This window comes from Taudactylus pleione, unplaced genomic scaffold (assembly GCF_031769625.1).
Source record: "Taudactylus pleione unplaced genomic scaffold, aTauple2 ptg000116l, whole genome shotgun sequence".
In the NCBI taxonomy this organism is placed as follows: domain Eukaryota; kingdom Metazoa; phylum Chordata; class Amphibia; order Anura; family Myobatrachidae; genus Taudactylus; species Taudactylus pleione.
The window spans coordinates 18,255,550-18,279,581 of NW_028284518.1; the positions used below are offsets into that span (position 1 = coordinate 18,255,550).

At 43.2% G+C, this 24,032-nt stretch overlaps 1 protein-coding gene and 1 pseudogene across 2 annotated transcripts in view; one reads left to right on the forward strand and one right to left on the reverse strand.

The window, feature by feature from the left end:
- Positions 1-24,032, forward strand: part of DUSP22 (dual specificity phosphatase 22) — a 124,027-nt gene that overhangs the window by 21,588 nt on the left and 78,407 nt on the right. The window contains exon 2 of one of the 2 annotated variants that reach the window (XM_088471720.1): positions 17,839-17,872. The exons of the other annotated variant lie outside the window; for it this stretch is intronic. Within the exon in view, the coding sequence (XP_088327846.1) occupies positions 17,839-17,872 (34 nt within the window). The remainder of the gene's footprint in view (positions 1-17,838; positions 17,873-24,032) is intronic. 2 annotated transcript variants of the gene reach the window in all.
- LOC148524806 (U2 spliceosomal RNA) lies at positions 9,741-9,916 on the reverse strand (annotated as a pseudogene).

Genomic DNA, 24,032 nt, shown 5'->3' on the forward strand with positions numbered 1-24,032 from the left:
TTGAGAGCCGGTGATGTGATGCGGCTTTGGGAGTCGGAGGTGCGGCTGTATGCCAGTAGTGTGGCTTGGGAGCTGGTGATGTGATGCAGGTTGGAGAGCCGGAGGTAACGTGGAAGCTGGAAAGAGGAAATCCACTCGAAATAACAGGTTCTGGGATACTCTTAGACCATGCAGCAAGGCTGGGAGATAATCACAGGAAACGCTGAGTCTAGCAACAGGAACCAGAAGTGCACGTACGGAGACTCTATAGCCGGCAAAGCCATGAGTACGCTGCCTGGTATAAAAAGGATGAGGAACCAATTACATTGATGGATAATCATCCCATGTTCCCTGTAACGTGTGACGTCTTTCGGCATCCAGGTTGCCTAGAAACCGGTGGTGCAGTTCTTGCAAGGCTGGTGGAAGCGATGCCTGCAGTGTCGGAGAGTGACAATAGTGTCTGCGACTTGTAACAGAACTAAACTGTTCTGGAGTGTTTCTAATATCTTAATATATAGAATTGTGAATGTAAGAAAAAATGGTCAGATGGTCCGTAACACTGTAGCCTCCTAAATCTTGTATGGGTTTGTCTCTTCAGATGAGGTTGTGTAGTTTTCCTACTAGGACCCTTTTGATCATTATGCTCATTGCATAGTTATGGTTTCCATTTTTGTTAAAACTGTATAAACTCCTTAAGATGAAGCAATGACCTACCTACTTTTGGGGGCATATTTACAGCATTTTTTGAGGTTGTGATGTGATAATTTTGCCTAAATGTGCATTGTGAAAACTATTTTTGCAAGAATTTATCAGTTGAGCTGCTGAAACAGACCTTGCGAGAAAGCCCCATCACGGGGATGAGTTGGATGAAAACGATAGCATGTGCTCATGCGGGACAGTAGAGAGAGATCTGATTTAAGCTTTAAATATTTTTTTTTCTTAGTGACATCCTCAGAGTCTAAGACATTTTATATAGAATATTTTAATGCATTTTAAAGTTAAATAAATTCACTTTAGCCAAATTAGTAAATTCATAATACACGGTGTATTTCAAGTGTGTGTTTTCAACCCAAGTTAATTCAAATATATTCAAATTTAAAGCTGAATAATATTGCATTAAAGGATAATTGCTGTTATATCCTAATTTTAAATAAATGTCCCAGAGGATTACTTACTCAGGATCCAACATTTGGCTATATGATGGACCCTCTGACGATTTGGCCAGCCACTGTTGCTGAGTTCTCTCCTTTACATTCCTTCTGGCATGTGTTGTCAGCCTGTCTACAAAAAAAGAAATTGATTGGTGGGAGCGAAGAGATTGCAGCAAACTCATGGGACCATGGCAGATTTGATGTAAGCAATGGCAGTAGTAAACACAACACAACATATCGAAGGACCTACCAGGTGGCCTCAATGCTGGACCCAAATTTTACTTTGGATAGTACCCAATTGAATATTCTCTTTTAGATGTTACTAGGGGAGTGCGTACCCAGCATTAGAATTTCTTTATTCAAGAAGCTACTTTTCTCCAGAAGTTTCTGGTGACATGATCTTATGCCACCCAAGGCACCCTCTCCGACTGGGGGTGTGTGACCACTTGACAGTACATTGATCCTGTCCCAACCTTGTTTCTGTGACCCATGTACAATACAGAAATCATTTTCTGGTGGCCAGTGTGTAATACATTCCCATTCCCAAGTTTCAAGTGACTTGTATTCAAGATGCTCTTTTTCTGGTGGTCCGTATAGAATGCAGAGCCTCTTGCCTAATGGGTAATATAATATGCAGAGCCTGGTTGCTAGAATAAAGTGAAAAGCCCTTTTGCTTGGAGTACATTCCTGAACCAATTGCCTTGTGGTCATTGCACAAAGCAAGTCCTAGATGGATGTAATCACTTTCTCTGCTCTGCATAAAATTAGCTTTTTTTTTTTTTTTTTTTTCCTCCTTTTTATTTTGTTTTGTTTTCTGTTCGAACTGCACATCTGGAACTAGTTGGCTAAAACAAGTTTATACTGGGATCAAGTTCCCTAGCAGAACAATTTTTTAAAATTTTTTGTTTCATTATGATTTATGGAGGATAGGTGTACTGAATGTCACTGTCTATAGTAGTTAATAGTAGTTTCCTATTGGCTTTAGTTTATGATATTCCTTAAGTATGAGGAAGCTGCAATATATAGCCTGGCATCGGCCGTTACTCGCCGAGGCGCCGATTTCACCTGATTAGCCACGTGGTCAGATGCCAGGTGCGGCGGCGGGTGACATACTGAGTATTATCCCCAGGGCCCTGTTGAATTCCACGCAATCCTGCATATCGGAGTTCCTGCGGCGGTAGCCATGGGCGCAGCCATATTGTCTGACTCACCTGACCGGACTCTCCACCAATGGTAGCCTGGTCACCTCTCAGCTAGCTCTCTCCTCCAAAGGATGGCTACCTCTGGGGTATAAAGGAGGACTCCAAGAAACAGGAAGTCGCCTGAACAACTTTTCTTCTCCAGTAGCTGCTAGCTTCGGATCGATGTTTCAGGCTCCACGTTGTATCCTCAGTACGCTTCACCAGTTTCTGTGATGTTTAACTTAAGTCACTACTGTTATTCTCCAGTGATATTCGGCATCGGTCACTACCGATATTCTTCAGAGATATTCGACATCAGTCACTTCAGTGATATTCAACACCAGTCACTACCAGTGATATTGTACATCGGTCACTTAAAATATTCTTCAGTGATATTCAACTTTAGTCACTACCAGTCGTATTCAACATTGGTTACTACCAATATACTTCAGTATTACTAACATCAGTGATTACCGATATTCACCATTGATAATTTCCAGCCACTCAGTTATCCTTCTTATCTCCCGGTCAGTTGCTAATTCCTGGGTCCCTGACCAGGGGACCGCGACCTGCTCATTGGGCATAGTAAAACCCATATTCCAATTGGAGATGTCACTGGTGAAAACCAACAATGAGTTAGACTCTGCCCCTCTGGTCAGGTCTTTTTAATTGGGGCACAGATTATTATTAGACACTGGTCTTTATTGCTTGGCGGTCACATGGCACATTACTGTGTGCCATATTATGAGCTTTGCATGGAGCCTAGAAGGGAGTGCGCCCAAAGCATATTTTTGCACCTTGGCCCACCACTTGCAGGTTCTGCCACTGAGTGTACTAGTCCAATGCTGTCTAGCACTGTGCCCTTCCTGGCACCTCTTGCCGGTGCATAGCAGGGTATAAAAATATGACAATTTATTGCAAACCCTTGTAAAACTACCTGTGCCAGCATGGGCTTCCCTGCGTACTTGCACTTTTAGTTCCACAAATGTGTAATACAAGTTTTGCCACTGTAGATAAAGGGTATTGCATAAATAATGAATAGTGCCAGTGTACATAAATAATGAGAGTAGTATCCCTATTGAAAAATAAATTTCTAATAGTGATCAGCCATTCACAGATAAGAGCCTGCAACTGATTGACTGCCTGACTATTAAGGGGTTGGGTACGAGATGCCAGCGCTCAGAATCCTAATGCCGGCATCCCGATTGGGTTACAATCCGGACAGAAGCAGGTGAATAAACTTATCCTAACCCTCCCTCCCTGCAGTCTAACTCTAACCCGCCCCCTAGTGCCTAAACCTAACTCATAACCCTCCCCCTAACCCCAATACTTACTGTCAGAATGTCAGCGGTCTGGATGCTGGAACCAGGATTCCGGTACCAGCATTCAGGGAGCTGACATCCTGACAGCCAGAATTATTAAGTAGATGGGCTCACCAGAGATCAACTCATAAGGGATTTACTTATTTCCCATATGAATCCCAATTTTATTTTGGATTGTGTCGGAACAAGAAAATATAATGATTTTAGGTAAGCATTTAGTGAGGAGACCATGCTGAATTAGAAACTATGGGGGCCACCCACCCTGGCCCTTTGGAATAGACTTTGGAAACTAAGACGCGTTTTTTCCATATTCTCACCTTTGACCCCTCTTTTTAGTAACCCTGACTTCCTCCCCGGGTGTTGCCGTCTCTGCGTTTGCTGTATGGAAGCATCATGGAGTGCAGCGAGTTGGCCATCTGGTGGATTGGAGGAGCGTGTTTTCCTTCTCTGCTCTGCAGGCTAAGTGGGTTCTTTCTCCATCTGAGATTTGGATTTATTTACAATTGAAACATTTTATACAAAGGTGTGATGTTCACGCGGCTAGTATCTGACCCTTGACTCCCTTTGAGGACATGTGCCTGGCCCCTTTGTGCCTGGCCCCTTTGTACCCAGCGCATTCTCTTTCGAGTAGCTACGCACTCTTGATTGAACACATGTACTCTGCCCTCCCCAAGTATGCTTAAGACTGGGAGCAAAATCTACAACTTGATTTAGAGGATTGTGACTGGAATGAAATTTTTCAAAATACGCTTGCTAGCACTAGTTGCTTTATGATTTGGACACCATTTAAGGTGCCCCCTTATGCTAGCAAAGATGTTTCCTGGACTACCGCATAAATATTGACGTAATACGAAGACAGACTCCCCACTGCACAATTGGTGAAATTGCAGTCTCCTACGCCCATTCTTGGGACCAAGTGATTACTATTGTTAAGTCTATAGTGGATAAGAAAACTCTCTCTAGCCCCTCCTTTTTGGCTCCTTAACTTATATTCTGGCCCTCTGACACTTGCCCGTATGGATATGTTATGTTACATCTTGCTATGGAAGACCTTCGGATGAGCTCTGAGAGAAATCAGGAGTGTATCTCCACTTGGCCTCCATAGTTGGAATTCAAGTCTTCAAGAACATACCTAATGTTTGCTGCTTGAGCCCAGATTTCTCTTCCTTGCTAGAGCTCGTGTAGCTGCTCCTGTTAGATGCCACCTACTCTAAGAAATCCCTTCTATATGCACTCTCGATTTACCAACTCTCCCCCCAACCCCCATCCCCTCCCTTATTTGTACAGATTTTATTTTTGCTGCATTTTTGTCTGTTTCCAATATTTGGCTTGCTTCATGTTGGATATCTCTCGAACACTGTTATTATGTTTTGGATTTATCTCCATGTCTCTTTTCTGTGTGTGTGTGTGTGTGTGTGTGTGTGTGTGTGTTTTTATCCCACAATTTGATATACTTTTTCTGGTGATTTTGTAATGTATTTTACAAGAACAATAAACATATATTGCCAAAAAAAAAAAACTGTGGGGGCCACATTAAATTATGCACAAGTGCAAACCTATTAATTTCAATACTACTGGAACCACTATTATATATTGATATCTAAACAGGGGCACTATTATTATAAATTGGCATTCCTCTTTTATGTGTTGGGGGCACAACTTGTGTGCAGTATATTGTCACTCTGTTGTCCCGATACCCACCAGCCAGGGCTAGCAAGGGCTGTGCAGTGTTTGTTGGCATTGGGCTAGTATTCTCTATTTGTGGCAGAGTACCATTTTTAGGTGCCCTTCCTAGATGACGGAGCTCAAAGCTGAGTGGGATTGACTCGTACAGAAGTAAATGCTGTTTGAGTTTTCAGCCACCATACCGCAGGATATTTCATCCTGCAGGTTGGCTCTGAGATCTCATACTATGGGCGGAATTCAAATGATTTTGCGGCCCGCATCTCCTGTCTAAAGTGACAGGAGATCGTGGGCTGCTATTCAATTGTGCCAGCGTTTCACGCTGATCGCACCCAAAGTGGTCGGGTTTAGCCGCATAAAACGGCTAACCCCGACCAAAGTGCTGGGCGCGATCGTGAAAAGTGCCGTTTGGGCGCCCAAACAGGACACTTTTCGCCGAAATTGAGCGCTGGCAGCTGATCGCACCCGGCAGGAGCAACAATAGAATAGCTCCGTTGGGTGCGAAGGGGGGAATAATCAATTGAATTCCGCCCTATGTGTGGCAGTTTGAAAGCTGCACACAAAACTGTAATTTGTAAGTCATCACTCTAGTGTTTATACAGGACTATAACATCATTACAAAGTTTGATTAGCTTTGTCCTGAGTCTTATTTGCACTTGTATTGACTAAATATTGTTTATAAACCATTGCGTATAATATATCCTTTGTTGCAAACAAAGTAAAGGGTTTTTAGACCTACTGTAGGCTGTATGTGGCGCAGAAGCATATATTATCTATTAGTAGTCCTTTAAAATAGTACTTTCTAAACTTGAGCGCACTTTAATTTTTAACTTTGTAACAATAAAATATCTTGTGTATGCCAAGAGACTTCAGAAACTACATTGGCACTTTGTACGCATGCACCACCCAGATGTTGGTGTATTGAAAAATAAATCTGATTAAATCTGTCTCCGCTTTCATTCCTTTCTCCCTTGTCACATTGATGCTCTGTGTACTGGACACATGATCAGGATCTAAAAATAGTTTTCTTAGTGTCACCCCGCAGTTAATCATATACTGTATGCACTCTGGCACATCCAAAGCATTCCTCTTTGTATGTTGACTTGGTTGCAAGGATATTTAATATGTTGCTATGGCTAGAGGAAGTGTGTCAAGGCTTTTAGGATACCCATTTATTTATAATTTCTCACATCATCAAAGATGGAATAAACATTTAACTATTTATTTTACTTTATCTGTTGGCAGGCTTTTTTTTTTTTTAAATGAGCCTATACTCCACTGTTGTTTAGTTAGAATTCTAGACACACAAGTTTGATGATCTGGCCAAACAAAGCAAAGACAACTAACCAAAACCCAAACTCCAAATGAATCTGTTCTGTAGTAAAAATCAATAAACAAACTATTCCCAGATAAAGAAAAATAACTTATTGCTGAGATTTTTGAGACACTTCAGTTTAAAATATTATTTTGGTACTTACCAGTAAAATCCCTTTCTCCGATACCACAGGGGACACTGGAGCTCAAGACACTGGGGCATAGACAGGTGGATGAGTGGAGCTGGCACTTTAAAATTTATAAGTGTGAGTGACTCCTCCCCCTCTATCCCCCAGAAACCCCAGACCTAAACTGAGGAGAAGGAATCAAGCCACAAGGATGGCAAAGCCGAATAGAAACACACATTACAATAGAATGTAGTCAACTTGTGTAAAAAAACAGAACACAATGTCAGGTAAAGCAGTGCTGTGAGGGCATCCAGTGGTCACCTGTGGAATCTGAGAAAGGGATTTTACTGGTAAGTACCAAAATCCTATTTTCTCCTTCATCTACCAGGGGACACTGGAGCTCAAGACACTGGGGACGTCCCAAAGTTTTACTCAACTGGGTGGGAGAGCCCTGAGGAACCTGCAAAACCCTGCGACCAAAAGCAGATACTGAGGCCGAAAAGAAAACAAAATGAACAAAAAGGATGCGGACCCAGGATCACGGGCCCGCACGGAAGGACAAAGTGGCTGAGGCGCCATGATGGGCAACCCAAAAAGAATCCACGAGTGGAAAGCCCAGAACAGAAAACCGTCGAAGGCCGGGCACTAGCAACATACTCCTGATTATTGATCAAATGGATCCATGTGGCTAACATCTGCCTAGAAGCAGGCCACGCACGTTTAGCAGCACCATAAAGGACAAAGTATTTGACTTCCGCAATGCTGCAATACAGGCCACCTAAATCTGAAGAACCCACACAAATCCACGATTAGAGAATACGGAGAGCCATCCAACAGCGGAACCAATAGACTGGTTGATGTGGAAGGCCGAAAAACCACCTTATGTAGGAAGACTGTCTAGAACAGAGTTCCACATGGTCATCATGAAAATGAGATAAGGAAGCCGACAAGAGCTCTTAATTCCGAGACCCGCCTGGTCGAAGCCAAAGCCAATAAGAGGACCATCTTCCAAGAGCGGAGTTACTTTTCCACATCCTCCCAGTTGCGAACAGAGAAGACTGGAGGAACAGCAGAATCAGGGTAAGGTGTAGGCGGGACCACTGAGGCTGTCCTAGGAGAACCCCTTGAAGAAAAGATTGATTCTAAGGGGAAAAAGGTTAGACCGCTGAAATATCGACAATGCCGAGACCTGAGCTTTTGAGAGAACTGAGGCGTAACCCAGCATCCAGGTCCCCTTGAAGAAAGGAAGGAGATGGGACGAAGGAAGCAGTGATGGGAAACCCCTGCTCTTCACACCAGATCACATAAGAACACCAGATGCGATAATGAGATAACGGAACGGGCTTGCGAGCCCAGAACACGGTGGGAACAACAGAGTCCGGAAACCCCGCAACATGTAAGACCATGGCCTCAACAGCCACGCCATGAAAGGCAGCCACTGTAAGTAAAGGAATACGAACTGACCTGGAAGCAGGAGGTCTGGCGAAGAGGTACACAAGGAACCTTGACGAGGAGCAGTTGGAGATTTGAGAGGCAGGCCTGTATGGAGCCACCAGAAAAAAAAACCTGTGTCCACTTCTTGCTTGAGACACAGGAGGGCTAGCGGTAGAAAGGGAAGAGGTACAGTAGATCGTACTTCCAAACACTCTCAGAGAGCCTACCACCTCTGCATTCGGGTCCCAAGTCCTGGAATAGCACTGAGGCACCAGATGACTGTGCCTGAAGGCCATGAGATGTATGTCTGGCATGCCCAACCTACTGACAAGCAATTGGGAAAAACCGCTGGTTGAAGGTCCCATTCTCTAGGATGAAAGTCTTGACAACTGAGAAAGTCGGCCTCACAGAATTTTATTTCTGAAAGAACACCCTCGAGATTGCCAAAACGGACTCTGTACACCGTAGAAAGCGTCTCGCCTCGCACAAGCTCTGCGATTGTGCGTCCTTCCTCGAAGAAAGATTTACACTATGTCAGTGGTGTTGTCCGACTAGATCCGAACAGGCCGACCTTCTGGAAGGGAGGTAGCTTCCAGAAGAGTCATGAAAATCGCACGGAATACCAGCACCTTGATCGGTGGTTTCGACTCGTTTAGCAACAATCGACCTTGGAATGATTGTCCAAAACAACAAACAAACATGTAGAGTATGCTGGCCAAGGCGTATCGCTCTAGGAAGGAGGGAAAATGGTTAAGTTAAAACTATGGGCACGTACAGTATATACCTCAGTAGGCAATGTGGAGATAATCCCCAAGGAGATATTGGCGCAATAAAGGACTGGCAGACCAGGTCTATTCGACAGGATAGAGAACCAGCAGTAGATAAAACAAAGCTAACATAAAATAATAATGTAGTAGTTTATGTATACTAGGTCAGTGCGAATCGGCGATATAAAAAACACTCAGGTGTAGAGCCAAACTGATATAAAGGAGGTACCCTACAGGGACAGATGTCTGCCAGTATAGCTGTTAAGGTGTTATGTCAAAAGCATGCAGTTGCACAGTGAGCTTGTCACTCTTCTAAACGGATTTGAGACAAGTGCTTGCCTAGAAAAGTGGAGCAAGCCCTTACCTGCGAGCAACCAGGGACCACCTGGTCTCTTCTTGTAGATTTTTACTGACCCGTATTCAACAATGCCATATCATTATGCAGGTAGAGTACCAATAGTTTCCATAGCTCGTCTGAGACGGTACGCTTTACAACCTGGTCTTTCGACTAGAGTTGCATTCGTAAAGGCGTCGCCCTGTGTATAAAAAAGTAACACTTATTTAGTGGATACATCTGTGGTCACATGAAGATACTACAGTCTATGACTCTCAGAATGATAACTGCGCAAAACTTGAATTCTTCGTGTACACACATGGGAGGAGAAGAATACTAAAGGAACTGGTTCAAAGAAGAGACCAGACCTATAGCCTAGTATCAGGATGGATATAAAATATAATATACACTGAATAATGCAGACCCTCCTCAACAGAGGGACAGAGAAGAAGATATACTCTAATAATGTGTGAGTGGACAGAGCAAGCTCTTTTTCCATCTATCTGTTCTAAAAACAAACAAAAACATTTAATTTATGGCCCACAGTTAGGGGGCGTATTAGATATTAAACTGATAAGAACAGATACTACTTTGTTAAATTGTTTGTTCCTTAGTCAAGAGATACACTAGGATTCAAACCCCAGTATACGTGTATAATAAAGCAGTGCAGTAACTACACTAGTATTCATCTAGCAATCTCCTTATATCTATAAAAAGGAATAGAAAACCTGAGCCAGATACTGATACACAGGGCAGTCTACACCCTCATTATTTGTACGAGAGATAGGGAGGCCCAGCAGTATAGTGCAATAACAAACTGTGCAGTATCCGCATTAAAAGCAGAACAAAAGAGATATATATATATATATATATATATATTATAATTCTATTCATTCCTTGGTCTGAAAACGAAAAGAAAGACCGGAATATGTTGCCCAGATGTATGTTATACATAGGAGAAGCACTGTGATAAAAACTTCTATTCCTGGGTTGATAGGTGGATTTCATAATATCCAACGAGAAAACACGAAAGTGTCTGAACCCTGGACTGAAACCTGCATAAGCCCCAGGGCTATGCCCGTTCACACTAATCTTAGCTATTAAATGCAGGGGTACACCTATAGCTCTATTATCGTGAACATTAGTCGCCTGGGAGACAAACACATTAAGAATTGATCGAGAGATCTGCTATGTGTACTGTGAGATGACAATAGGTAATTTTGCCTGCACCCCAGAAAGCAAGGCATCAGATATAATACTGATAACAATCATATTACTTATATAGAGGTGGTCTGGGGCCCCTCCAATATGCAATTAAACATACCGCAGTAGCCCTAGCACAAAGCTGCTTACAAATCTGTAGCTGAAATTACAGGTTACAAACATACACTGCATATTATCAGAGTCCGCATGAAACAGGTGGATACCTGGAGTACAAGTGTGTTAAGTTATCATATTCGTGTAGACGAAGCTGCTATCACAAATAGCCACAGACATTAGTGAGTATTGGTGACAATTACAAGGTATTAAGGACCTCATTCAGAGTCGGTCGTTGCGGCCGCACGGTCGTAAGGGAAAAGGGGCCAGATATGCAAATGATGCACTCGCAAGTTGCGTCCTTAAGATCGGATCGTTAGCTGGCTGACCAAGGGGAGGATGGGGCCGTAAGACAAAAAATACGCCCCCTTCTCGTACGCATTACACGTCATCTCCGGCCATATAAGGATTAATCGAGACCATCGGTAACCATCGGAACTGGTCGTAGAGCTTAAGGTTGACCATACCCTCTCTTAAGCACTACGATCAGGTCAGTGTACAAACCACCCATGTCACGTGTGCCATGACACTACTTTGTTAATTATGCACTCCCATAAAACGCCGTTCGCATAATTGGGCACGCCTGCGTTCGGATCTCCACTCCCCCGTTTTCAAGCACCTTCCCCTGTTACCACCCACAAACGCCTCATTCTGTCACTCAAACTACCGACCTGGCTGTGTTCAAGGAGAGAGAAATTTCTGATCGTAGCAGCTAGTTTACGCACGCACATTGCGAATTTTACGCATGCGCAGTTTAGCGAACATCGGAGGCGTACGACCGTGTGGCCGCAACGACCGACTCTGAATGAGGTCCTAAGTATTAACCAGGCCTGACGCTGCTTAGCTCCAAGATCAGACGAGATCGGGTGTGCTCATGGATGTGTGTGCAGCAATCTGAGGTAGTCAGATTAATGTTATAACATAACCCCACTGGGCTGACAATTGTTTTCAATCAATTGCCCAATAGAAAGAATGTAAGTATATTCCTGCAATATACAGTGCAATAAACTGAGACAGAGGTTCTATAAAAAGAACTGCAGCGGTCTACCAATTAATCCCGCAGACTGCACTGGGGGTGGGGAGGCTTTTTAACACATGCAGAGTGAGCTAGTATGACATAAATCACTCTAAAGCTGCAGCACATGTGTACATCACTGTATGGAAGGCAGTGAATTATTCTCTACACCACCAGGGTGTTCTACAGTCTGTGAGGGCAGAGCCAGAAGGACTCAGTAAGCATGGAGGGTGCCCATCTTGCTATACAGAGTGGCTGTATTAGCTTACTGAGCCACTGAAGCTCCTACTGTATTACTGGTACAGCCCCAGATGTGTTGCTCTGGGCTGTAGATATGGCCGGGTCACCGGGGAGCTCTGCAGGCTCTTCCGGACCAACAAACAGAGGAGCGGTAGTGCCGCGCCGCAGAACCCAGTCCACCGCTAGCTGTGGGAAAAGGCGATCAGGTCTGTGGCTAGGCATGGGGAAGCACGGACACAGCTTCTTAGAGTAAGCTGTGGCGTCTCCCTCCATGAGCTACTGTCAGGGTGCCAGGGACCCGGACACCCACTCTAGAATTGCTGCGGCGTGTCCCTCCTGATACCTCCATGTAGCAGGGTGACAGATGCAGCTCACTGTCAGCCTGTCCTGAATGCTGTGGGAGGCTATAACATAAAAAAAATTTTACAATTAAAATAAAATCTACAAAGTGTGTGCTGAGCTCAGCCCCAAGTGACCGGCTCCCTTGGGCACAATTCTCAAACTGGGGCTTCTTGGGTATAGAGGGGGTGGAGTCACTCACACTTATAAATTTTAAAGTGCCAACTCCACTCATCCACCCGTCTACCCCAGTGTCTTGAGCTCCAGTGTCCCCTGGTGGATGAAGGAGAAACATGATACTTTAAGTGCTAAGTGGACAATAAATATATGCAAGCATTTCAGGTACTAAAGCTGCCCACACACATAGCGATATTTTACCCGATTTGGCCGATTTCGACGAATCATGACGACAAATCGTGAAAAATATGCTCAAATCCTGAGTTTCCACTCACGATCATGTTGCCAATGCGCGTCCCCCGCTGGTCGTACATCTTATCTTCAGATCTGCCGTGCTGTAGGGCAGATTTGCCAATCTGGGACACGATGTGATGCAGATCGTGAGTATTTTTTACTAACAATGTATCTCATGATTCATCGTACGTCACGGAATTTGTTAGGCAGGACCATGTACACGCTCAAACGCCATCTTGTGAGGCATCGTGGATAGGAGAAGAAGGAAGCACGATAGAGCCTGTCTGCACACTGAAGGCTGGATTGCATCACTTTGGTGAGTATTGGTACTGTATTTAATCAATCCCCACTGCCCACCAATGTGTGCCACCCACCTACCCACCAATGTGTGTGTCGCCCACCTATAAATGCATGACCCAGCCACCGCCCGCCGGGATGAGGCGGCCGGTGACTGGGTCATGTATTAACCTTCCACTGCCCACCAGTGTGTGCCACCCACCTATCCACCAATGGCCACCTAATAAATAACTGCAAAATCCTAAAACACTGTAAATAATTTCAAATTGCAAAAACAAATTTAGTTCAACAACAAAAATTAAAACATTACAACAACATCAATACATATCTAAAGTTTGTTTTTGTTGTTGTGATATATTTGTTGATGTTTGAATATACCACCATAAACAAATGTATGTCAACAACATAAACAAATAATACACTGCAACAACAAAAATAAAACAAATTACAAAACTTATAAAACACATTACATTCCAGTAAAAAAAAATATTGCAATACAATAAAAATACATTAAAATCCTGAAAAAAAGATATTAAAATAAATATAAAAACACATAACATTCCTGTAAAAAAAAACATATTACAGTACATATAAAAACACATTCAAATCCTGAAAAAATATATATATTAAAATGCATATAAAAACACATTACATTCATGTAAAAAAAACATACAATTACAAATAAAAAACATAATAAAAATACAAATAAAAACATTAGAAACCTTAAAAAAAAATTTTTTTTGTAAATCTCGAAAACTGTAGAAATAAACATTAAAAATGTACAAAACAATTCACAATTGTAGATTAATAAAATGTCCTTATTTTTTTCTTCCTAGCAATGTCTATGGATAGTGAACGGGAGTTTGTGACAGGATTCCTAGAGATCCTCCAGTCAAAGGAGTGTCTATGGTGGATATCCTGTCGATAGTACCACAACAAGTTGCAGAAATTGGCAGCTTTGGGGGTGTTGTTGGAGTTGGACTATAACAAAAAATTAATCGTGGATGCTGACCTTAAAACAGTACGCCAGAAAATCCAGAACCTGCATACCGTCTACATAAAGGAAAAGAGAAAAGAGGACGATTCAAAAAGCTCCGGGGCAGGCACTGACGACTTGTACCAGCCAACACTGTGGTACTATCACCTCATAAACTTCAGGAGGCGGCAGAAGTGAGTGGACCCTCCGAGGAAATTTTGGTAAGTAGAGAGACAGTTCATAAACCAAAACCTTTTATTGTTTTTGAAGCTCAATCCCAATTGTCCACTATAGTCATTTATCTCACATACAGTCCTCCTGCCATGGCACCGCACCTGGTCCGTTGAAATAGGCCATATACTCCTTCCTCACTTCTTTGGCACGTGCTGTCGATGTTGTAGGAATTGGTGGTGCAGACACTGATGTAAACTGGGCACTCTCCTCCGGAGGTCATACATCCTCTGGTCTAGCTGGGACTGGTCCTCATTGTGTAGCTTTCCTTCGCAGAAAGTTATGCAGCACACAGCACGCCATCACGACCCAGTCTATCTTCTCCACACGTAGGTTTATGGTGGTGTGGAAAATGTGGAACCGGTTGCTGAGTATTCCAAACGCATTTTCTACAATGCTCCGTGCCCGGGATAGATGATGGTTGTAGATCCTCTTCTCTTTGTTCAGGCCTCTCTGTGCAAATGGCTTCATGACATGTACATGTAATGCAAAAGCCTTGTCTGTAAGGAAAACGTAATTTAGACTGTGCTTTGTCTTGTCCAGTGAAGGCAAGTGGAGGGTTTTGTTGGTGAGTCTCTGGTAGAAAGCAGTCTGTTTGAAAGACCCACCATCTGAAACACTGCCATTCTTGCCGACATCCACAAACAAAAATTCGTAGTTGGCATTCAACACTGCCATGAGAACGATGCTGAAGAAGCCTTTGTAGTTGTAGTAATATGGTCCAGTGTTGGCAGGTCGGTTGATGCGGATGTGTTTTCCATCGATGGCTCCTCCGCAGTTAGGGAAATTCCAACGTTGTTCAAATTCTTCAGTGATGCTCTTCCATTCTTCCACGGTGTTAGGAAACTGGAAAAATAGTAAAAAATGTGTTAAAACCTGATTATAATATTGCTTTTCTTTTTTTTTGTTCCTATACAGACTCCCACCCAAGAGCCTGTTCTCCCCTAAACCCCCACCTAAGTTTGCTCGGGGACAGCGAGGTGGAAAACTTGACCCCAGTGCTAACACCCATTCTACCAGGACCATCATCTTCTTCGGTACCACCCCAAAAAAAAAAAAAAAACGGCAAGAAAGCAACAGCACAAAGAACAGGAGGACTTGTTTCTCCAAGAAGCTGAAAGCATCCTTCAGAAAGTGCCGGATGATATCAAAGATTTTACTGCACATATTAATAGTCGCATGAGAAAAATGGATGAGGTCACTAAGAAAAATTTTCACAGGCTCGTCTGAGCTTCTAATTCGGTTACTCAACAGCAATTTATACGACTCCACCTACATTGCAGACCCACTGCTTTGTTCGTCTGCCCCAATTGCCTATGTCAGGCCCCCCCCCCAACCCAGTTGGAGATTACTACCCCACCCAGGACTCCAACCAAAAGGCAGACAATTTATAATGATCTGCTGGAGTTAGAGGAAGATTTGCCGCGTTACTCTTAATTTTTATTTTTCTTCTTGCCTGTACTATCACCAAATTTTATCACTCCCAATAGCTGCTGGCTGTATGCTATACGGTGGTGATGACACTAATTGGACAAGGTCACTACACACATGGCGCAAGTACAGATTGCTCGAAGCCGGGGCCACAATCTGTACTTGTGCCATGTGTGTATTGGCCTGTTCAATCTGGTGTCTGACCGATCCTACAACATACAGCAGGCTACCTATTGGGTTTGATCAAATTTGGTGATAATGCTGTCTTGTACAATTTATATGCATGTTTATTTTATATATAAAATAAACAAGTTAAATTTATGTTATTGCCTACAGTTCAGTGCACAGTATGGTTTATGCAGCCTAATTGGCTGTCTTATAATAAAGAGTTTAAATAAAAACCACAGAAAAATTGTTATTGACACAGTGCTGAGCAGTGTTATTGCCACAGTGCCTGACAGTTAAAAAAATTTTGTATTTTTTTTATTGACTACTATGTAGTGTTGTTGCCACACAATATGTTAATGCCTGCTATGCAGCACAGTCTTGTTAATGCTGCCTTATTGTCTGTCAGTTATGAAAAAGAGTTAAAAAAAAAAAAAAACTAAGAAAAAAAATGTGTAGTGTGTTTTTTTTTTTTTTTTTCCTTTGCAATACTGGTACTGCAGCACTTTAACGATAGCCTTGCAGGTCTCCATCCCGGTGACGGATGACGCCCAAGGACTGAGGTGAGATGAGTGTCCCAAACTTCAGGTCTTCAAATGGTACCTCAGGGTAGCCACCAGCCTCTCTTCAGCAGGGATTGTCCTCCGCCACCTTGTGTCTTGCCTCTGGATATGGGGGGTCACCAGATGCAGCAACTCCTGTAAGATGGCATCATCCATGTGCAGGTAGTTGCTGTAGTCGTCCGGGTTGTTCTCCTTGATCTCCATCAGTAGGGACATGTGAGAGCGAGTATCTCTTTGATGCAGCCACTCCTTGGTCCAGTATGGTCTTCTCCTTGATCACCTTGACCCCAGCTTAGGCGACCAACACTCTATACCGATAGGGATCCATCGGCACAGAATTCAGGAACAGGATAGAATGCAGTTACACACACTTGCAGGTAGAAGACACTTTGTAAAAGGCAAGCCAAATACAAAGAGTGCAGTAGCATTGTACAGGGTTCAGCTGCTATACACCTAGCCTCACTAGTAGCAGAGCAGAATGTGCACAGGGTTAAAATGGTGCTTGCTTTTTATACCCCTGGCTAGCCCCTCCCATTGTTATTATTTAAATTTACCATCAATCATGAAGAGCCTCTTCTATTGTTTTGGGAAACCCACGATTTATCCTGCAGATGCGCACAATCCGATAGATCGTGAGATTGGAAGTCAAATTGGCAGCTTTTTTGACCAAATCGTGCCCACGACTGCCGGGAAGCTCCTGGGGAGAGTTCAGGGGAAAACGTACATGATGTCGGATTGTGAGCACATCGCTATGTCTGTGGGCACCTTAAGGTCCAGTAAAATGGCCAAGCATGCTTTGATATCACCGGCTGTAATGGTAAATGGCCCAATATTGCAGTTTGTGTAGCACCAAAATATGCCTGATTTTAATGAAAAACGGTTTAGATCATTATTGAGCATGTTGTAAAATTACTTATAGGATTGTATCTCCTGTCATCTTCTGGCTATGCGAAGAAGGCCCACTGTGTCAAATAGCGGGATCTCATCCATTTTGGTCGCCCACGTTACTGGCTGATTCTGCTGCTCAGGCCAGTTGTTATGAGGCTAATTTGTTCCCAGTTTTAGTTTCACCAGCACTTGCAGTAATTTCCACTATACTAACTTATTGATAAGTCACATTTTAAGTTCATTATTTATTTACAGAAGTGCTTTGCTCTCATATGTTATGTTGAACAAAATACCATCCTGTGTTACATTAACTGAGAATTAAAACTTTAGAAATCACTACACCATCAATTTAGTGTACTTCCTGTTGAATATTTTCTTTTTCAAGTTTGTTGTAAATGTGTTCTCTCCCTGACCATTCATTGGAATTTGACAGTGATTGCCTGTTTTGGGGTTTCAGTGTGTTTTAGTGCTAGGCTTTCTTGTGTCATTTAGTGGAAGATAATAGTCAAACAAGTTAACTCCGATAAAACACGGATACCTATCTCTCCAGTTATTTTAAAATTAGTGTCTACTCGCACTTCTCCCCATGCAGACATGCAATTTACCACTGCAGTTTTTTCAAAGCTCCATCTTGGCAACATTTTATATTAACTTGATTTTTATTTCCTACAGATTCTCCCTGGGTTGTTCATTGGAAATTTTAAAGGTACGTCCAAATTATAATGCATCTTATCTACTTTCCATTTGTTACATCATTATCCAGTAGCCAGTGCAGCACCGATATGATAAAAGATACAATGAAACAAAAGTCTATTTTAGCATGACTGTATCGCATTACAATAATAAATGCTGCACAGACGGTGTAATGGTTAGCATTTCTGATTCACAGCACTGAGGTTATAGGTTTGATTCCCACTATGGCCCTAACTGTGTGGAGTTTGTATATTCTCCCTGTGCTTGCGTGGATTTCCTCCGGGTATTCTTGTTTCCTCCCACACTCCAAAAATATACTGGTAGGTTAATTGGCTCCCAACAAAAATGAACCCTAGTGTGTATGTGTGTCCGCATGTGATAGGGAATATAGATTGTAAGCTCCACTGGGGCAGGGACTGATGAGAATTGCCAAATATTCTCTAAAGTGCTGCGGAATATGTGTGAGCTATATAAATAACTGGTAATAAAATAATTATTCTGTAAAATGAATATTTTACTAATAAGTATAATGAGTAAGCGGTATTAGACCTCTGTAAGGGTTGGGTATGGGCTGCCGGCGCTTGGGATTCTGGCGGTCAGAATCCAGACACAGTTATCCTGTCAGGGTTAGGATACAGACACTTGTTGACCCATATCCTGACCCCCCTTTCCCGCTGCCTAAACCTTACCTCCCCTTGAGAGGCTAAAACTTTTTTTTGCATTTACAATGTAATGTAGTGTTTCCCAAACTCACTCCTCAGGGAGCACTAACAGTGCATGGTTTCCATTTTTTTCCTAGTTTGTGAACTGTTCATTACTGGCTGACCCATTTTAAAAGATCCACAGGTGGAGCTAATTATTTCACTTGTGATTCTGTGAGGGAACCTGGAAAACATGCACTGTTAGTGCTCCCTGAGGAATGAGTTTGGCAAACACTGATGTAATGCATTAATGAATGAATAGCTAAAAATAAATATTTGTTTCCATTGATTTAGATAAGTATGTCTTTAATTTATCAACTTTTTGGCCAACAGTGGTGCTTTTATTTTGTTTGTTTTGCATTTACTGAACCTCGCTTTTTTTTTTTTTTTTTTTTTTAATTCCTTCAGTCAGGCATACAGACAGATACAGAGGTGCCCACATACACCTTTCCTCAAATCATGGCAAATAGCCCTGTTTATTGCGCCATGGACTTTGCTACTTGGCCATGCTAAAACATTAATCCTAAGAACCTAGTCAACTATTTGTGAGGAAAAAGTGCCAGGAAAAAGTATATTGCGGAAATAATTAAGAATGATATATTGTGTTGGGTATTTTGCACTACTCTGCACGTTCTGGATCACCTTCACATATGCACATCTTCAACACTGACTGTTCATTTAAAAATTTCTCACAAAAATGTAGTTTTTGTTGCTCTTACACCTTCTAGTTGCAGTTTCACACCTATTCTACAGGCACTGGCATATCCAACATGGATGCACAGGATGGGATGCAGTGCGGGCCCATGAGTCAATAGGGCTCTGTGATTGGGGAACTGGATTACTAATATCTGATTTGGCTTGGAAACTTTGATAGCTTTCTGCAGTGCTCTAATTCCTTGCTTTGCCAAGTCACCATTCTCTCTCTACCTCTGCTGACACCCTCTGCCAGTAACTCCATGTCCAATTCAGAATTAATTTCAAACTTACTTTCTTTCACCTAGAAAGCCCTCAACTACACCTCTCTACATCTCCAACCGAATTTCCCTACACAATTCCTCCCACCCTCTGCCAGTGGCTACTACCTTACCTCCTCCTAGATCATCACTTCCCACTTCAGCAAATGCCCTTCCACCTTCCATTAGACTATAATCTAGCCTTCATTCATGCACTTACAATTATTATTTTAATTCTAGCTGGCTACTCCTCATAGCTCCCCAGTGTCTGTCCTCCCCTCCCCTTCCCTTCCCTCCTTGTTGTGTCCACCCATATTGCCTCTATATATTAAGCTTGTGCAAGCAGGGCCCCTGTCCACTTTGCCTTCTCTGCACAATTATGAATACATTTTCAGAAGTTCTTGGCTAATACTAATAATTCTGCCTCTAAATGTGTGAGGGACCTCCATAAGATATGCTGAAACTAAAGTATGGATGCACTTTGGTACTTCCTGTATGTCCAGTATGGAGATAGTATATTTTTACAATACAAATGGAACAATAATGTGCAGCTCCTTGAAAAGTGAGTGAGGACTTAAAAATATGTTGACTGTCACTTTATTTAACTATGCTCATGCTATATATTTGTTACATGAACAAAATACCAAGTTTTCTTTTAAATGTGCATGCAGTTCTTAACAAACCAATTGGATATGGCCATAAATGCGGTTAATGTTTTCTCTCTTTAATATAGTAACAGTAACTGTACTCTGTAGATGAAGATAAATGAAGACTTAATTGACTTATTCCCGTTTTGGCAGTAAACCATAGAGCAGTTTACATTTAGTCATAAATTCAATGAGTGCTAATTCCACCTATCATCTCATGTCTGGAAAAAGCCTCTGCATGTCACTAGAAGATTCATCTTCACAAACATAATGTTACTGGCAGCAGTATCGTCTCATTAGGAGCTTAGCATCCTGGCTATATTTCTGGTCATAGAAGTATTCGACTTATTTGCCTATCAGACTGCTCAGTGTGCTGAAATAAATTACCTGGCTAAGTAGTACTGCTCCACATGCTACTATAGTACTTACAAACTGAGTTGCATTCAAGAGCTGCTTTAAATAGTTCACTATTCCCTTAATTGAGTTAAATCATTTCCTGGTAACCAGTTTGTGCATGGTAATATGTACATTGATCTTAGCACATTGTAACTGTAGAGAAGTAAAGAAATACTATAAGCTACCGCATGATAAATGGAGCAGGTGTTTCTAATGAGTCATTCAATTTGCATCTATTTCTTCTCTTTTAAGGAGGGCTTATATACTTAACATTATCCTAGCAGTTTAAAGATAGCTACACACATACTGTACAGTGTATGGTTTTCCTGAGAACAAAGTTACTTCTTCCCCCCCCATCTCATCAGCTACCAAAATGGGCAGGTTCACGGCCACCAAAATAAGTGGGACATGATAATTTAGAGTGTGGTGTACTAGGTTGACATTTAAAGTGTTGACATGCAGCATGTGGAAACTATTGGAATGTTGATATGATAGAATGTCGACTAACCGTCCCTGGTGGTCTAGAGGTGTCTTACTTGGTCCTGACTGTGAGGAGCAGAGTCGCCGGAGACATCTGATGGGCAGCCTTCTGGTGAGTATACCTAATCCCAAACCATCCTCCTAGTGCCTAAACCGATACTTACCTAAACCTCACGTTTTTGCAGCTTAACCCTAATGTCGACATTCTGAAAATTCCGGGATTTCAGCTGACCTTTCCACAATGTCACATCCCAACAGTTGACATGGTGTCAACATTGATTGCCAACATTGTGAATATCGACCCTTTGTTATGTCCTCACTATATGCATCCATTGTACTTTGCATAATGAAAGAGACTGCCTAACCACTCCTACTCAGGCCCGCCAAGAGCCGCGGTGGGCCCGGGTAAAAGGAGTCATGGCCTAATAGCGGGAGGCGTGGCCACACCCCCTCTGGTAAAAAAAATGTAAACAAGTTTTGCAGCGCCGCGAAGCGCGCTGACGATTGGGGCGCTCTGAGCCCCCTCAGCCCGATGCATAACCAGTGGGGGGGCGCGATCAGCTTGATCGCTCCCCCCACGGGCATAGTAGACTGCTGTGGCTGCTTCTTAGCAGCCGCAAGCAGTCTCCCAGTACAGACCAGCACAGCAGCGTGTGCTGGGCTGCTGTGATGTAAGAGGGGGGGAGCGGTGCCGAACCCGGGCCCCTCCAGCAAACCTGGGCCCTGGTAATTAGTACCCGCTCCCCCCCTCTCGGCACTCCTGCTCATACTTGTCAATAATTTAATCTAGATGTGTAGATCTGAAGAATGGTGTTTATTATAGTAATATGAGAGTATGAATACCAGGGAAGCTGAAGGGGGAGGTTAGGTTTAGGCACCCCTAAAGGAGGGTTAGGGAGTAAAAATAGGTTAGTTTATACTTGCCTTTCTAGCTACGGGATTTTCACCCCTGCCGGGCTTCCGCTGTCAGGATTTGAACCGCCGGCCATGCGGCTGTCGGTAAATCATACTGATTCCGAATACCATGGTAAAACTGTAAAGCTGGGTACACACTGACAGCTACATTGGCCAATCAATTGAGTGTCTGCCTGCACGTCTCAGTGACCAGGGGGCGTGTCCCGCCTTCCTCCTTGCGGCAGCAGCTGTGTTTATGGGTGGTCTGCAGACCGCCCGTACACACCTGCCGATGGACAGATATGTCTGCAGACATATCTGTCCATCGGCTGTGCAGCACAGCAATTCGATATGTCGGTGAACGCCGACGTCCACTGACATATCACGGGTACACACTGCCCGACAGGCAGCAGATACATTGGCCGATCAATTGATCGGCCAATCTATCTGTCAGTGTGTACCCAGCTTTAGACTGTTCTATGACCTACCAAGGGTGTATTAGGAGCTTCAATGAGGATGTAGTCATAATCCCAGCTGTCGGGATGCTGGTGCCTAGAATCCCTGTGCTGGCATCCTAACGGTAAGTAGTGGGGTTAAGAGTTTGGGTTAAGCACTAGTGGGATGGTTAGGGTTTGGCACTCGGGGGGCAGGGGGTGGGAAGGTTAGGATCAGGCTCTAGGGGGTAAGTTAGGTTTAGGGTGAGTGGAGGGATGGTAAGGGGTAGGGTTAGAATACTTACCAACAGGTGTTGGTATCCTAACCCGGTCGGGTTGCCGGTGTCATGATTCTGACCGCCGGGATCCCAAGTGCCGGCATCCTGTACCCAACCCCTTCAATGGTATCCTATAAGGCTCAAACCAAGCAGATAAAAACTAGGTGGAGCCCACACAGACACAAATATAACAATTAATGATACTGAAGGCAGGCCAGGACCTGCTTTCAGTCTCCCCAAACTCTTGCGGTTAGTATTATGCCCTTGGCTCTGGCCTACTTGCCGCACAGCATCTTGGCCCTAGTTTTGTGATGGCTAACAATCAAGATGTCCATCTCCTTACCTGCTGGCCTGTAATTCTTGGTCCAGGGACACGATGCTTGGGTCCTGACTCTCTCTTTCTCCGCTTCTTTAAAACCCAAACTATGCTGTCCGTTTCAACTGGTTTGACTTCTGGCTACCCCATAGCCCAGCTTAAGGCTACTGCCGCCGCTCTTCACTTTTCAGTATAGCCAGATACTGTGGTTCCTAATCTGATAATTCTAATGCGGATGGCCCAGTTACAGTCCGTAAATTGCTACAATTGAAAATGGCGTAGCAACATTAGGGGTTTTCCCCTTCGGTGCTGCAGTCTCAATCTTGGCTATGTGGGTCTCCGGCCACAGGCACTCTCATTTTACATGAATTCTCAGTTTACCCCAGATACTATATTACTGGGATTTTAATACAACATTATTGGTTATGCATGACTGTTCTACAGGGTTTCTGCTGTCTCCAGAGGATGCAGTTAAAGCTCTTAAGGACTGGCATGTCCTTTGTTCTGAAGGAACACCTGACTCCATTCCCAAGATTCCGAAAGACTGGCCTCAAGTTGATCGTTGATGCTCTGATAATAGGCTGATCTTCTCCCTCTGTGCTCTTTAAACTCGGGCCTTTGTTGCCCTTCCTATAGATTTCTACTTGGGACTTCATATGATGTGTTCCTCAATCCTGGACAGGATGTTTGGCCTTTGGCGCTTTCTTGTCTGATGTACAGATGTGTCCTCGTACAAAATTGCAATTACAGTGCAAAAAAAAGACACCCCAGCCTTCTTAACTGGACAGTCTGCTCTGTTACATTGAGTAAGGTTCTGTTCTTGGACCTCACCTATTCTCACTCTGTATGTCCTCACTAAGTGAACTCATCAGCTCTTTTGACCTCCAATATCATCTCTATGCTGATGATACTCAGATCTACCTTTCCTCCCCTGATCTCTCTCCTTCTCTCCTCACTCATATCTTCAGCTGTCTCTCTGCTAACTCTTCCTGGATGTCCCAGTGATTTCTCAAACTTAATATGTCAAAGACTGAGCTCACCTCCCAAAATAACCGCACTTCCCACCATTTCTTT